This window comes from Aethalodelphis obliquidens, unplaced genomic scaffold, assembly GCF_003676395.1.
Source record: "Aethalodelphis obliquidens isolate GAN/ISIS:26980383/991018 unplaced genomic scaffold, ASM367639v1 scaffold79, whole genome shotgun sequence".
NCBI classification, from domain to species: Eukaryota; Metazoa; Chordata; class Mammalia; order Artiodactyla; family Delphinidae; genus Aethalodelphis; species Aethalodelphis obliquidens.
The window spans coordinates 7,074,648-7,089,841 of record NW_020838023.1 but is presented as its reverse complement, the minus strand read 5'-3'; the positions used below and the strand labels follow the sequence as shown (position 1 = coordinate 7,089,841).

Here is a 15,194-nt window from a genome sequence, read left to right as displayed (position 1 = left end):
CATTTTTTTCATAATGAAAACTTTTACGATCTACTCTCTTAGCAACTTTCAAATCTGCAATGCGATATTATTAACTACGGTCACCATGCTGTATGTTACACCCCCATGACTTATTTATTTTATAACAGGAAGCTTGTACCTTTTAACCCCCCTTCACCCATTTTGCCCTCCCCAACCCCCTGCCTCTGGAAACCATCAGTCTTTCTCTGTATCTTTGAGCTCTTTTTTTTTTTAGGCTCCTCCTATAAGTGAGAACATACAGTATATGTCTTTCTCTGTCCGACTTTATTTCACTTAGCATAATGCCCTCAAGGACCATCCATGTTGTTCCAAGTCATTGTTCTTAAATCCCCACAACTGTCCCACAGACTCTGGTTACTGTTTGTTGCCATTAAATTCGAGCCCCTTGAGATCTGTAGGTGAAATGACAGGGCTACAATGCCTTAGGTTTTCTTCTTAGGCTACTTTATTTGAAAGTAAAATGAAGCAGGAAACTGATGAAGCAGAATGGCAGAGACCCTGAAGTGCTCTAAAGGAGTCCCAGGAAATTCTCCTATTTTTAGGGAAGTAGAGGGTTTCATCACACATCGGGGCTAGTTAAAATAGGTCCACACCACAACTCAAAATGCTTCAGTTTTCCTGTTAATTATCAGGTTTGGAGGGTAACTGAGGTGACTCTGGAGACAGCTTTGAAGGCACTGACCCAAGCTGCAGATCAGGATTAATATTCCTTTTCTGTGGGTCCAGATGCTTTGGAATTTGCTTCACTGTGAGAATAATCTCACTAGCTCTCTTTTATTTTAGCAGCAATTTTTGAGATATAATTTATAAACCATAAAATCCATCCTTTTAAACTGAACATTTTGGTGGTTTTTAATACACTCACAGAGATGTGCAAACACCACCATAATGTAATTTTAGAACATTTTCAACACTCCAACACAAAACTTCATATCCAAAAGCAGTCACTTCCACATCGCCTGACAACCACTAATCTACTTTCTTTCTCTATGGATTTCCCTATTGTAAGTAGTTCATATAAATGGAATCATACAGTATGTGGCCTCTGTGTCTGGCTTTTTTCACTTAGCATGATGTTTCCAAGGTCCATCCATGTTTTAGCATGTATCAGGACTTCATTCTTTTTCATAGCTGAATAACATTTAATTGTATAGATATACCAAATTTTGTTTCTCCACTCATCAGTTGAGAATTCTGCTCTGGACATTTGTGTACAAGGTTATGTGTGGACTATGTTTTCAATTCTCCTGGGTATATACCTAGGAGTGGAATTACTGGGTCATACGGTAACACTATGTTTAACATAGAGTCTAACACTTTGAGGACCTGCCAAATTGTTTTCCAAAGCTGCTGCACCACTTTGTAATCCTATCGATAATATATGAGGGTTCCAATTTTTCCACATCCTTCCTAATACTTATTCTTTTCTGTCTTTTTAATTTTAGCCATCCTGGTGGGTGTGAAGTAGTATATATTTCATTGTAGTTTTGATTTGCGTTTCCCAAATGACTAATGATATTGAGCATCTTTTCATGTCCTTATTGTCCATTTATATATCTTCTTTCTAGAAATGTCTATTCTAATCCTCTGAACATTTAAAAAATTGGGCTATGTGTCTTTTTATTGCTGAGTTGTAAGAATTTTTTCCATATTCTGGATACTAGACCCCTGTCGGATATATAATTTGCAATTTTTCCCCCATTCTGTGGACCATCTTTTCACTTTCTTGCCATCTTGACAATAATGTTTTTCAATCCATGAACATGATTGTCTTCCCATTTATTTAGGTCTTCTATAATATATTTCAATTATGCTGTCTGGTTTTCAGAATACAAGTCTCACACTTGCTTTGTTAAATTGATTACTAAGTATTTTAGACTTCTTGATACTATTATAAATACAACTACTTTCTCAATTTCATTTTAGATTGCCCATTGCTAGTGTACAAAAATACAATTGATGTTTAACATTTAGCTTGTATCATGCCATCTTCCTGAATTCATTTATTAGTTCTACTTTTTTTTTTTTTTGGTATGCGGGCCTCTCACTACTGCGGCCTCTCCTGTTGTGGAGCACAGGCTCCGGACGCGCAGGCCCAGCGCCATGGCTCACGGGCCCAGCCGCTCCACAGCGTGTGGGAACCTCCTGGACCAGGGCACAAACCTGCGTCCCCTGCATCGGCAGGCAGACTCCCAACCACTGTGCCACCAGGGAAGCCCAGTTCTAATATTTTTTAAACAGATTCATTAGGATTGTCTATGTACAAGTTTATGTCATTTGTGAATAGAGATAGTTTTATTTGTTCCTTTCCAAGTTAAATGCCTTTTGTTTGTTTTTCTTGCCTAATTGCTTTGGCTAGAAGTGCAGTGTTGAATAGAACTAGTGAGAGAAGACATCCTTGTCTTGCTCCTGATCTTAGGGGGAAAGAATTCAGTCTTTCACTGTTAAGTATGATGTTAGCTGTGAGTTTTTCGAAGAAATCTTTTATCAGGCAGAAGAAGTTTGTTTCTATTCCTACTTTGCTGAATGTCACTAATTGTTGTTTGATTTCAAGGGGAATCACAGAAATGGCAGTTTTGCTTCCTCCCTGAGAGGGTACCATTGTACTCTAAGCATGTGATGATGCCATTCCATTAGCAAGTATAAACTTCCTTTTAGGTTTGAGTTCAACAACTTTCTTGAGTTGAAGCTCAAATTCTCGGGACTTTCCAATTCAAATAGAAGGCCTTTATTATTGTAGTTAAAACCTGCACCTTGAAAGCTGTCTCCAGAGTCACTGCACCCTTTTCCAAATAAGTGCTGCCCATTTTCTCTTGAGGTTAGAGAGAATGTGAAAAAAAAGTTGTTTATAACATGTCTAACTTAAACCTACATGTAATCTCTCCATAAGTAAAGGCAATTCTCCTAGAACCTTTGTCACTACTAAGCACCTATTACGTGCCCAGCCTTTTGCTACCTACTGAGAATGAAACGGAGCAGAGCCCTATGGTCTGTTCCCCCCTTGTCCTCAGCCTGCCTTTTGTCTGTGGAAAGATTTTAGCCAAAGAATAAGTTTAATCAGAGAGGTGAGAAATTACAGAAACAAAGGAAAACAGTCAAAGGAGACCAAATAATAATAGTTTAGTCATTAAGCATAGTCAAGGACCTTTAGTTCCTTCTCAAGGGCTATAGATCATATTCGGAGCCATATCCTGTGAGCTGTCTTATAGATACTGAAACCCCCGCTAGGTGGAAGAAGTTACCTCCAGGATGACCATTATGACATGACTATAGCAATGACATGAGCTGCCACCATTCTGAGGACTGGCCTCAAAGAAACGGAAACAAACTGACCCTGGAACTGAAGATTAACTATGCCTAAAACCATCAAGATGAGGCTGGTCAGACCACCAGTGACCAATTTCAAGATGACTGTCAGAGCTGACTGTGCTGTTTCTGCATGTAGCCCCTTCCCTCTGTCTATAAAAGCTCTTGCCCCCTGATTGTCTGGGAGTAGGGGGGAGTCAGCCTTTGGACCGGCATCTGCCCTCCCCCCACCCCCTGGGTGCCGGCATCCAAAAGAAAGCAAACTTTCCTTTCCACCAGCCTTGCCTCTTTATTGGCTTTTGAGCAGAGAGCAGCCAGACCCCACTTTCAGTTACATGAACATGATAGTAGATGATGAAGTCTTTATCCTCCTGGCTTTAATAATGGCTAATATTTGTATGTTTCCTATGTTCAAGTACTGACCTACCTGCTTAACATGCATTATATCATTTGGTCTTCATATCAACCCTGTGTGATGAGAACTATTATTATTTTTATTAAAAGAAATCTGAGTTTTAGAGAAGTTAAGCAAGGTCTCACGCTTAAAAGTGGCAGACCTAGGTTGGATGGACTCCAGAATCCAGACTCTTGTTTCTTTCCCCTGCTCTCTGGGGATTTATATTCTTATTGCTGAGACAGGAAATACTTAAATAAAACAGGCAATACTAAAGAACAAGAGATAAATGTTTTGGGTAGAATCTGTAGGTTCTTGAGGGTAGCACAGTGGGTATTGCAGTTGTGAGGAGGGTTCTTGTTAAGATGCTGAGCCTCGGGGAAAGGAATGGATTGACTAAGATTTGTATGAGCACAAAGGAAAGAGGAGCAGGGCTGAGAAGTAGCATAAGGAGAAGTGTGGAAATTAGCTTAGACCTCTGGGGGGAAGAGTCTGACTAAAGTGAGAGTTTCTGTCATTTATCAATGGAAGATCTGGTTTGGGGGTAATTTGGGTCATATTTTGGTGTGTGTGTAGGTATATGAATACTACAACAAAGGGTAGGGTTTAGAAAAGTATTTAAGTAATGGAATTAACTTACTTATTGATTGTTTTTGTTTGTTTTTACAAACTGTACTCCTTGAATTTCCACATTTCTGAGAAAGTGCCAGAGAGAGAAGGGAGGTGGCTGCTTAGATGGGATCCTGGCTTCCCACTCGCACTAGAGCAGCTCCAAATTTAGATGTTGGTATTCATTTTGAGATTTTATTTGAAAATAAGGTTTTAATGCTTAAAAAAGTGTTTCAAACCACTGAGTTAGCCCAATAATCCTGCTTTACAGATGAATAAATATGGGCTTAAAGGGACACAGCTAGTTAGTAAGAGAGCAAGAATTCAAGTTCAATTCAAGTTCCAATTTAAACTTCTTGATGCCAAGTGCTTCATTAGACAAACATTTATTGTCTGTTTGTTATATCCCAGGAAAGATTCAAAGCTCTGTGGAGTGCAAGGATGACTGGTCCCTGCATTTGAAGGACCACAAGGGATAGAGATGCCTAAAAAGAGATTATAGACAGTATGGGAGGCCCATTGCTCTGCATGGGAAGGGAAAAATCAGGGGGTGCTCCACAGAGGAGTGACACCTGACCTGAATATTCACGAATATGTTGGAGTTTGCCAGGGAGAGTAGGTGGAGAAGAGCATTCTAGGCTAAAACAACAAGGTGTATTAAAGAACGAAGATGTAGGAAAGCACAGCTTAATCAGGGACTAGCAAATAGTTCTCAAATTAAGAAAACTTACCCTTTATTTAGCATTCTCCTGTGTCAGGCATTGTGCTAGGCAATTTACATGGATTATTTCATGTAATGTTCTTAAGAATCCTATGAGCTGGATACAGATGAGAAAACTGAGTCTTAAGGTGGAGAAGTAATTCACCTAAGGGTCATGTAAGGTCTCACAGTTAAACAGTGGTAGAGCTGGGATACGAATCCGGGGAGCTTAATTTTGGATTTAGAGTCCTGTGCACCTTGCTAAGCAGTTTGGATTTGATCCTCTAGGTCAGTTGTCCTCAAATTTGCAGCAGAATCACCAGATGGGCTTGTTAAAACATAGATTCTGGGCTCTACCCCTGAGTTTCTTAGGTAAGACCCAAGGATTTGCATTTCTAACAAGTTTCCAGGTGATTCTGACCCTCCTGGGGATCACACTTTGAGAACTGCTGTGATAGGAAGCTACTGGAAGGTTTTCAGCTTGGGGCGGAAATCATCAGATTTGCCTGTATTTTATGCAGGGCTCTCTGGGTAAGGAATGGAAATGAATTACAAGTTGGATAAGAGAGACCTCAGTGAAATGGTGTTTGGAGGGGGAAGAGAAGGCACACAGGAAGAATAGTTATGAGATGAACTTCTAATGTGTGTCCAGAAGAATGAAGATGAAGAGATAAATCTAAAAGTAATCACACAGAAAGATAATTTAGGTATTAATGGCACTCAGCAGGCTCTGATAAAGGATAGTAATAATTGTAATTAATAATGAGACTCTGCAGATATGGTTTCTGATTAGAAACAAGAGATGAAAGGATTGTAGAACAAAAAGTGGTTTTAAGGTTTCCATGGAAAGACATTGGAGAGCAGAGTGGCTGTTGAGGTAGCTGTGTTTTGAACGTGTTGAGTTGAGGCCCTTGTGTGGCCTCATAGAGAGACATCACACTATAGTGGGAAGAGGACCAAACTGGCTTAGGAGGCGTGGTTTCTAGAAACTCAGTCACTCATTCTACCATTTTGAGATGTCACCTACCTCCATCTCTTTATCTACAAGTGGTGTTGGCCACAGCTTCTCAGCCTGCTTATGTGAGACTGGAGGGTAAAGGCTGAACGTTTTCAACCTTGTGTTGATACTTTTAGCAAAACAATTTTCTCTAGTCACATGCCCACCGATTCGTGCTCAGATGTTACACAATCCACATGGCAAAGTAGACTCAAACGTCTTTCATTCACCTGGACTTTTACATGCACGTTTCAGAGTAGCCCCCCCCCAAAAAAAGACTTAAATTGAGTTTGAGATTTAAAATGTTTTATTATAACCTAGGGTTAGGAACAAAGTTGAGTTATTTCCTGGGGGGTAATTCTTCTTAACCTCAATTATGAATAAATGCATTTTCAAGTTTTCAAGTCTACTATAACTTTACTTTAAATCCACTGCCTTAGAAGATTTTTAAGACTACTGACACGTTTTAAAGCTATTAGCGAGATCCCTTATGTTAACTATTTAATTCTAGAGTGTTAGCAAATGGATACATGTCTCTAAGTCTTCCTTATAATTCCATTAAAATTTAAGAAGTGACTTTGCTGGTCATCACGATCATTGCATATTCATTCACTCAGGAGTCATCACATTTAACACCTGCCTGCCCCTCAACCTCCATACCCAATGCATGAACAAGTCCTTTTCCTATAACTCTCCCAGTTTTCTGCCTCTCCACCAACACCATAACTTTCTTGGTGCAAAATATCACTCAGTGTCTTTTGTCTGGATTACTGCTGTCATTTCCAAACTAATCTACTGTATCCATTTGGCTCCCTCCAATTCATAACCACACTGTACAGAGATTAATGCTTCATATCTAATTAAGCTTCCACCGACTTAATCCCTTTAAAGGCTTTCCAAAGCTTTTAGGATAAAGACTATACCACCCTACAAGACTGATGAGGCCCCACATGGACTGACCTCTACTAACCTCTCCAGTCTTATTTCACTCCAGGCTCCCTTTTATCTCCCTGAACTAGTCAAACGGGCTGTCTTCTCTTCTAGTGGATGCCTGGTGTCTCCAGGCTACAACTTTTGCGGCTCCTGTTCGCTCCACCTAGAATCCTTTTCTCCTCTCTTATCTAGTTACTCCCCTCTATCCCTCAAATCACGGCTCATCTGACACTTTTCAGAGTCTTCCGTGACCATCAAACCTGAATTACACGTTCTCATAGCATCATAGACTTCTTTACGTCTATGCTTGCCCCAGCTGCAATTTTACATTTATTTCTGTGTCTATTTGATTGATATGCAGCCAGGGGACTATGTTTGGTTTGGCTCCTCGTATAGAACTAGTGCCCAGAAGAGTGCTTGGTACACAGTAGGAGCTAATGAACATTTGTGCAATGAATGCATATTCTTAGAGTGTGTTCCAGTTGCAGGGGCTCATGCTTAGATACCATTGGGAGTAAATGTAATGCATAGAAGTGTATGATATAAGTTGATGTCATTGAAAGAGGTGACAGTGTTGATTTCAGCTTTCAATTGTGTAATAAGTAATAACACAAGTACTGTTTTCATTTGAATAGGTGTATGCTATTTCTCCACTGGAGAAACCCCCGGGACCATAGATTACCCATAAAACTTTGCCTCTGTGGTTTAAACTCTTAAGTGGTGTCTACTTTATACATACAGGCAGTCCTGGGTTGTGGGAGCAATTGAGCCTGCTTGTTTTTCTATTAGCTGTCATGAGTTTTTGCTCCATTTAGATTGGCAAATCCCTTTTGCAGAGACTGTTGTCCGGTTTTTACTCTGAATTTTCTAATAGTCCTCAACCACAGCAGAATTGAAAAACAAGACTTAAAGAGTTTTAAAATAGGATAGGAAGAATACACATGGGTGCGGTTTTCTTACTTTCCTGGTGTGTGTGCTGTAGTGACTGCTAAGTGGTACCCCTGAAAATCAGGTGGTCAGTGACTGTCTAACACCATAGTCTTAGAAGTATCCTGGGACTAGAATTAAGTCGTCAAGGCACCATGATTGCAGTTAATTTTGCACCATGAGAAGCTGGACATTGATAAAGTTTGAATCCGTTCATGAATGCTTCATAATTACTGCAGGAGGCAAGAGTGACATCCCTCAATTACAGATCTTTCAAATCTCACTGTTAACCTCAAGCCCTCTTACCGTAATCAGGGCTTGGGAACAAGGATTCACAGAAGCATTTCATGAAAAGATGGACTGTGCATTTGTATAAATGCAACTACTGTATTGCAATTAAGCAATACACACACTGCTGCTTCGTACCACCAGCAAAGTAAATAAAACACTATTCTGCTGCTTACAGTTTGGAGATGATCCCCATGGAGGAATAGCCACGGTTTGTCATTGAGATTGAAACTTTAATGTCCAGTTAGTAGTGAATGCTATTAATGGTATATTAAAATTACATTATGAATTAGATCAAGCAAGTCAACCTTCAGGGCAGATATTAACTGATTCAGAGTAATTTATTCTAATGCTCTGCTGTTCTTACATGATTTGTATCAGAATGTGGTCCTTACATTGCTTGCATCAGAATAGCCTATTGTGTCAGTTCTTGTCTGGCTCCTAAACCCCCTTTCTTCTCCCCACCTCCTGGAGCTAATGAATCAGAATCTTGGGGGTTAGACGATAAGCATCAACATTTTAAACGAGTTCCCAGGGTCATTCTTATGCCCAATAAAACTTGAGACCCACAGAATGATTTTTAGGGCCTGAGACTTGTCAGATTGTTTGGGTTCTCTTCTGCCAGGGGGCAGTGTTCTCTGAAATATGGTTGGATTAATAAGCCAAGCTGAAAGCTAATTTTAGTCTTTCTCATACACTTTCTTGTTTACTGACCCCAACCATGGTTGACCTGATACCAAAAATCTTAAATACCAGAGCAGGTGAACTTTCTTGATTCAGTTTTGTCATAGAAGGCTTTAGACTATATTTCAGTCATTTTAGTTGAGTTTCTGGACGTGCGGTATCAGGCTTTTTGGGTTTCTCAATTTTAGATCATGAGGGGTAATTTTATTTTGTGTTTGATTTGATGCCCAAGATAGGGACTTTGGTCATGCTACTGACGGTTAATTTATAATGATGTCTCTTAGTAAAATCCTGTGTAACTGTGTTAGATGGGGTGTGTGTGTGCGTGTGCGTGTTTGTGTGAATGTGTTCCATGCACACAATGACCTGGTAGAAGATAAAGTTCTTTGGCAGATGGTTAACAGAAATAATGGCTGAGTTCAATCCTCTTAGATAATTGGTAACAAGTGCTGTACAGAAGCCAATTCTGGATCACCCTGGCTATTACACTTCAGACTTTCCCCCCCTGCACAGCTACTCTGCATGTCAGAAAAAATTAATGGATAATGTTCAGCTTCTGAGTCTAATTTTTTTTTCAAGGGGGGCCTTCACTGTCCTCATGCTCGATTTCTACCATCAAATGTCAGACAGATTCTAAATCTGCTGGACTCCGGTGAGGGCTGGGGAAATTGGCGAGGGCAGGGGAGCACCTTTGGAACACTGTGCCATAGAGTGCAGTCACAGGACTGCCTTGCAATTTTCCTTTTAGCTTTCGAGTTGTCCTCTGTACAAGCAAGCCTGCATCTTGAAATTGAACATAAAGAGTAAAAAAAATCTTACGTGGGGTTAACATCTTTCATAAGCCTTGCTAAATGCAGGACCCCAAATCATTTCAGTATGGCACAGACTAAAGCAAGAGACTTCCATAGGAAAATTCATAAGCCTGCCATCTCTGCAAGACTGCGAAATGAAAAGGACGTTAGAAAGGCAGCTAAAAGTTTGGCACTGTGTTTTTTTCTTTTGCTCAATTAGCTGTTACTAAATTATAGAATATCTAATGAAACCCAGGACTAATGTGCAATCCACCATAAACAAGTTCTGGCTTTTGTGCTATCAGGTTTTATTTGAGCTGAGCCACTGCTTCCTCAGTAATTTGTTGCATGGTAAGCGCCGTATTTGTTTACATACACACATATGCTGTGTGTAAGAACCATGGTCACCGGGTCCGGCCAGAGAAAATCCAAAGATAAGCTTTCCTCCCTCATTTGAATCCTAAAAGTGTACAGTATTTAAAGACCTCTCAGCTTTTGAGGCCTTGATTTCTTTTAGGAGTCTCCTGATTGCCAACTAGGTTAGTAAAGAGACTTTAATGCTCACGATAGCATCAAAGGGCACAGTGTTTGGTGGCTAGATGATAATTTATCTGGGAAAAACCTAGGGAAGCAATTCTTTAAAGCTAAATTCTTGCTGCCATTGAGATTTCCTTCCTCAATTCAATCATTAATAAAGCTTTTCCATCCCACCCCTGCTGCTCCCACACCCCTCCAAAACCACAAAAACAAAAGCAAAAAAACCCAAAAAAAAACCCAAACCCAAGCTGACAGTTTTTTCGGGAGGAAGAGGCAGAGAGACGTGAAGTTATATTGTCCCTCCTCACCGGGCAGAAGAACTGTGTTGCTTAGTTTGACATTCCCAGTATTTTGATAAAAGTTACTTCTCTAAACTCTAACAACAACATGGGGAAACATAATGCTATCTCTTGTGTTGAGTTACAATCGTGGGAGATTTCATCGTGAGAAATATTTGAGGAGTCGGGAGTAGCCGAGAATGTGGCAAAAGGGACAGGGTCGTTTAAACTGCCAGAAAAATAAATAAATAGGCAAGACAGAGAAAGTTATTAGGTTTATAAATTATAAAACTTTCCTTTTAAAAAAAATAAAGTCGTGGGGTTGACTACATTGAATAACTACATTGTAAACCTTAAAAGCTTAGAGCGGGTAGAAACCCTTTTATGGCTCTGTTTCATTTTTATCGGATAAAATGCATTTGGTTTCTTTTTTTAAAACCATGTTTTTAGGAGGGAAGAAAAATGAACATGCAGTGTTATTGGCTACAGCGACATAAGAAACCCTTATGTTACCAGAGGAAACCACATGAAAGTATCTGTGTGTCAGGGGAGGGACAGATAGGGGGTGGAGAGAAGGAGAGGGATATTTCAAGCTTCTTATGCTCAGAGCTGCGATTTGTGAACAAACTGTGATGAAATCAAGCTGTGGACAAATCAGAGGAGCCTGTCAACCTCCCAGGTGGGATTACTTGTAGTTAATAGACTGGACTCAGCCCCAAAAAGCAGTGCATTCAGTGTAGGCAAACAGAACACACTGCAAAAGGCTTTCCAAGAACCCTCTGCCATGGCCAGGAGAAACTCCTGTCAGCTGTATCAGGTAGGAGAATGACAGAATGCCACGGGAAAGCCTTGGTTTTCAGAGCTGCTTCCTGATTTTGAATTTTCTTTTTGTTTCTAAAATGAAGACAGCACTGTATGGTGCCTTTGGGAAGTTGTGAGATTGGGTGGTGATGTTGAAGGCATTTGCATTTTGCCTTCCTGGAATTTGATTTAGGCTTCTCTGGCTGCATTGACAATTTGAGCTCTTTATTCCCTTAGGTAATATCCCTGTTCACTTTTGCTGTTGGGGTCAATATCTGCTTAGGATTCACAGCAAATCGAATTAAGAGGGCAGAAGGATGGGATGAAGGCCCTCCTACAGGTAAGTGTAGCAACTATTCCCATTTTCAATCTTTAAAAAATTTTATACATTGGGTCATCAATGTCAGCTCATTAAGAAATTCATCTTTAAACTGATCTTGCAGTGTAACTACTTTAGTCCTAGATGTCTCTGGAATAAAAGCAGCTCTGTGTATAATTCAGATAGGATAATGTGGTTTAATGAGAGAGCATTTGTGATCTCTTCATGCTAGATCACTGGCTATTTAAATCTCTGTCCTCTGAAATTTCTAAATGTTAAGATAATATTAAAGCTCTTGTGAATTGACAAGGCTGAAACAGAAGCGGTGAGAACAGGTGCTGGCGTAATATTAAAGATACATGAATTTGATTGATTGTCATGTGGTATGAGATGTAGTATTTGCTTCCAGAAAGTTCTGACCTAGAGAAAAATAGGAATGGAAGTAAAAAAGGCAGGGAACTCTCTTTGTGAAACTTCAGGGCTATGAGATTAAGATTTACCTAGAACAGGAAAAATATAAAAGAGAGGAGGTGCCTAGAGGAGCTTACAAGATTGAGTTGCACTCATTGATTTTTCTTTTGGGCTGAGGAGGGGTAAGTTTTAATAGTGTACCTTGACTTAACTAATAGAGCTGAAGTGAAAGAGTTTTCGTTTACAATACACTGTGCCATAAGCAGTGTGGGAATTCTTATGAAGGAGCTCCTTGTGCAGATGGCGGGGCTTAACTGACCAGGTCTTAAGTAATGAGTTGGTTAATTTCCTGGAAATTGGAGCTGCCAATGGTTTTATGAATAAAAATTACATATGAAGTAATGGGTACTCTATGGGGCAATCTTTTCTTGACTGTTCCTGACATCTCAGCAGGTTCGTCTGCCTTCCTGTGCATTTTGTGTTTCTCTGCACTGTATTTCTTGACCTGACTCATAAGAGACTCTCACCTGTCTCTGTTTAGCCAGCACGAGCACTTATTAGCCAAGTTATGATCCATACATTGATGGAATACTGAGTCTTCCTTACATCAAGCAACTTTTGAGTAAGGGTGAAAAAATTATATTAGAAGTAGTTTAGTGAGTCCAAGTGGGGTGTGCTTGGGGTGAAAAGTGAGAAAATAGATGATAAAAAATTGCACCCCTGGGCTTCCCTGGTGGCGCAGTGGTTGAGAGTCCGCCTGCTGATGCAGGGGACACGGGTTCGTGCCCCGGTCCGGGAAGATCCCACATGCCGCAGAGCAGCTGGGCCCGTGAGCCATGGCCGCTGAGCCTGCACGTCCAGAGCCTGTGCTCCGCAGCGGGAGAGGCCACAACAATGAGAGGCCCGCGTACTGCAAAAAAAAAAAAAAAAAAATTGCACCCCCAGGGAGCCAAATGGACAGAATGAGTTGTCTTCTGTTGGGGAAGGGGAGGAAAGTAGATCACTAGGCTGGAGAATCCTGTTTTGATTGATAGCAAATGTTCTCTTCAAAGACTTCTTTTTCTTGTTCCAGACAAGCATAACTCCCATTCACACTGACTGTAACTGTTCAGACTGGAAGCGGGGAATTGGATCCTTAGTTTGGTCACGTGGGCAAGCTAACATCTTGAGAGCCCATTGCTGGTTCTTTCCAATGGACCCTAAAGGAACTTTTTTCCTGTATTGTATTAATATATTACTTTGGCTAAAACTGATATTAAAAGTGATTTCCCTGATGAACGTTGTAAAATCAAGTCGCCCATTATTTCCAAAGTTGACTTCTTTGGAAAATGGTCATGAAAGTCCTGGACTGGCACCCCGGATCTGTATCACTTGCTGGGCCGTCTTGGGGAAGTCACTTATGAATTCTGCTTCCTTAGTTGTACGACAAGGCACAGGCCTAGATGATTTTTAATTTTCATTCTGGATTTGAAACAAAAAAGCCCATGATTCTGTCCACTCTGTTTCATTGCCTTTTGAATGTGTGTGCTCTCTTCAGGAGAACTTGAAAAATATAGACCAGATTTACTAATCCTTGAATATATTTTGTGTATAATAAATTATTTCCATATATTATTAAGAATAACTATAAGAACTAACGAATCAATGCTACTTCTGGAAAAATAATATAATCTAAATTAGCATCTATAAATCGAAGTGATCTTAAACATACTACAAAATATTTGCTTCTTGAATTATTTAATTAAATCATTGATTATTTTCAGCCTTTATGGTATCTTCTAAAAAAATTTATTAGTGAAAATTCTACGGCTAAGAAGTATTAGTCTTGGGACACAATGCCATTTAAGTCTGAGTTTTGGGATTTTGGTATACCTGACACTTTTTATTTTAAATTTTCTGTTGATATAGCTTACTGGCTGTCTAGGCACTGTGGATGATTTCTCCTGAATAAAGACCAAGATGTACTTTGGAAACTGAGTGAGAGCATAGTGCAGAGAATTTAAGCATTTTCATCTTTTTAAATGCTATATGTGCCTGAAATGACACATATAGTTGGTTATTCTGTCAGCAAAGCCTACACATCGGAAAACACTGGGTGAACGATTACTTATGTATTAGAACAAGGTACTAGGAGGAAAGGCTGCTACGCTTATTTTCAACAATGCTTTCATGTTCCAGAGAAATCCTGGGAAGCTAGATGCTTCGAGATCTTTCCACCAAATAGAAGGAACATAAAGGGTATTGACATACGGCCAGCTTCAGACTGACCGGAGCAAGACCTCTCATTCACAAGCGTTCAGTTTTTTGTTGAGCAAATGTAGGTGCTCAGAATCCTCAACTGTAGCTGAGAATGTTCTATATTCATGCACACCCTTGCTGCCGTACTACAGACTGAGGTGTTAAGTTTCAAGGCTGTGGCAGTGCAAACTGTTATAATTAATTAACTAGCACACTTGTTAGCTGGATTTTTTGTTAGGATGTTGGGATCTATTGGAAATCATGGTAGAATAGGATTTCCTCTACCAGATCATAGAAGATCTATAGATTTATTAGAAGATATGAAATGAGCAGAGGTAATTATAATTCTGTTGGGTAAATGTAATGGGCCATCCTGTAAATGAGATGGCTGGAATAACTTTTCAAAGAGAATGTAAAGAATATGTGCAATTCAGTTTGACATCCTTGTCGCATACATCTGATGTAGTCAGCTTGATTTACCTTTAAAATTGCAGGCGAATGTATGTGTATACAAGTGTGTCCGCACTCATGTAATGTGCATATATGTGTATGTTTGTGGTGTGGTGGTGGAGTCTATTTCACTGAAGTTGGTGATATGTACTCTTCCAGTCTCCAGGTGGAAATGGGATATCCTCTGAGAGAAGCAAGTTAATACTTGAAAGACAAAGGGAAATTTATAAGCTTGTGAATAACTGGCTAATACGGACTGGAAAGCTCAGTCCTCATTCTACAATGAAAAGTCACTTAAATGATAGGGTGGCAGCATGTAGGAACTGCAAAGCTGACAGATATATCAGTCATTACTCTGCAAGGAAAATTAAGGGGACTATCACGTCATGGGATTTTATGTTAAATCTAGTGTAGAAATCAGAGGGAGTTTAAGTCAATGGAATGAAATAATTTGAATTAGAATTTAAGGAGGGCATGGATTTTTCAGTTCATTTTTAATTGGTGCTTTGG

General features: G+C 39.8%; 1 protein-coding gene across 4 annotated transcripts in view; it reads left to right on the top strand.

Moving 5' to 3' along the window:
• ENPP2 (ectonucleotide pyrophosphatase/phosphodiesterase 2) overlaps positions 1-15,194 on the top strand; it is a 109,041-nt gene that overhangs the window by 21,991 nt on the left and 71,856 nt on the right. For 2 of the 4 annotated variants that reach the window (XM_027092546.1, XM_027092548.1), the window contains exons 1-2: positions 11,169-11,282; positions 11,504-11,606. In XM_027092546.1, coding sequence (XP_026948347.1) covers positions 11,250-11,282; positions 11,504-11,606 — 136 coding nt within the window. In that variant the 5' untranslated portion in view covers positions 11,169-11,249. Of the gene's footprint in view, positions 1-11,168; positions 11,283-11,503; positions 11,607-15,194 lie in introns of those variants that run through there. The other 2 variants (XM_027092549.1, XM_027092547.1) reach the window with 2 other exon arrangements.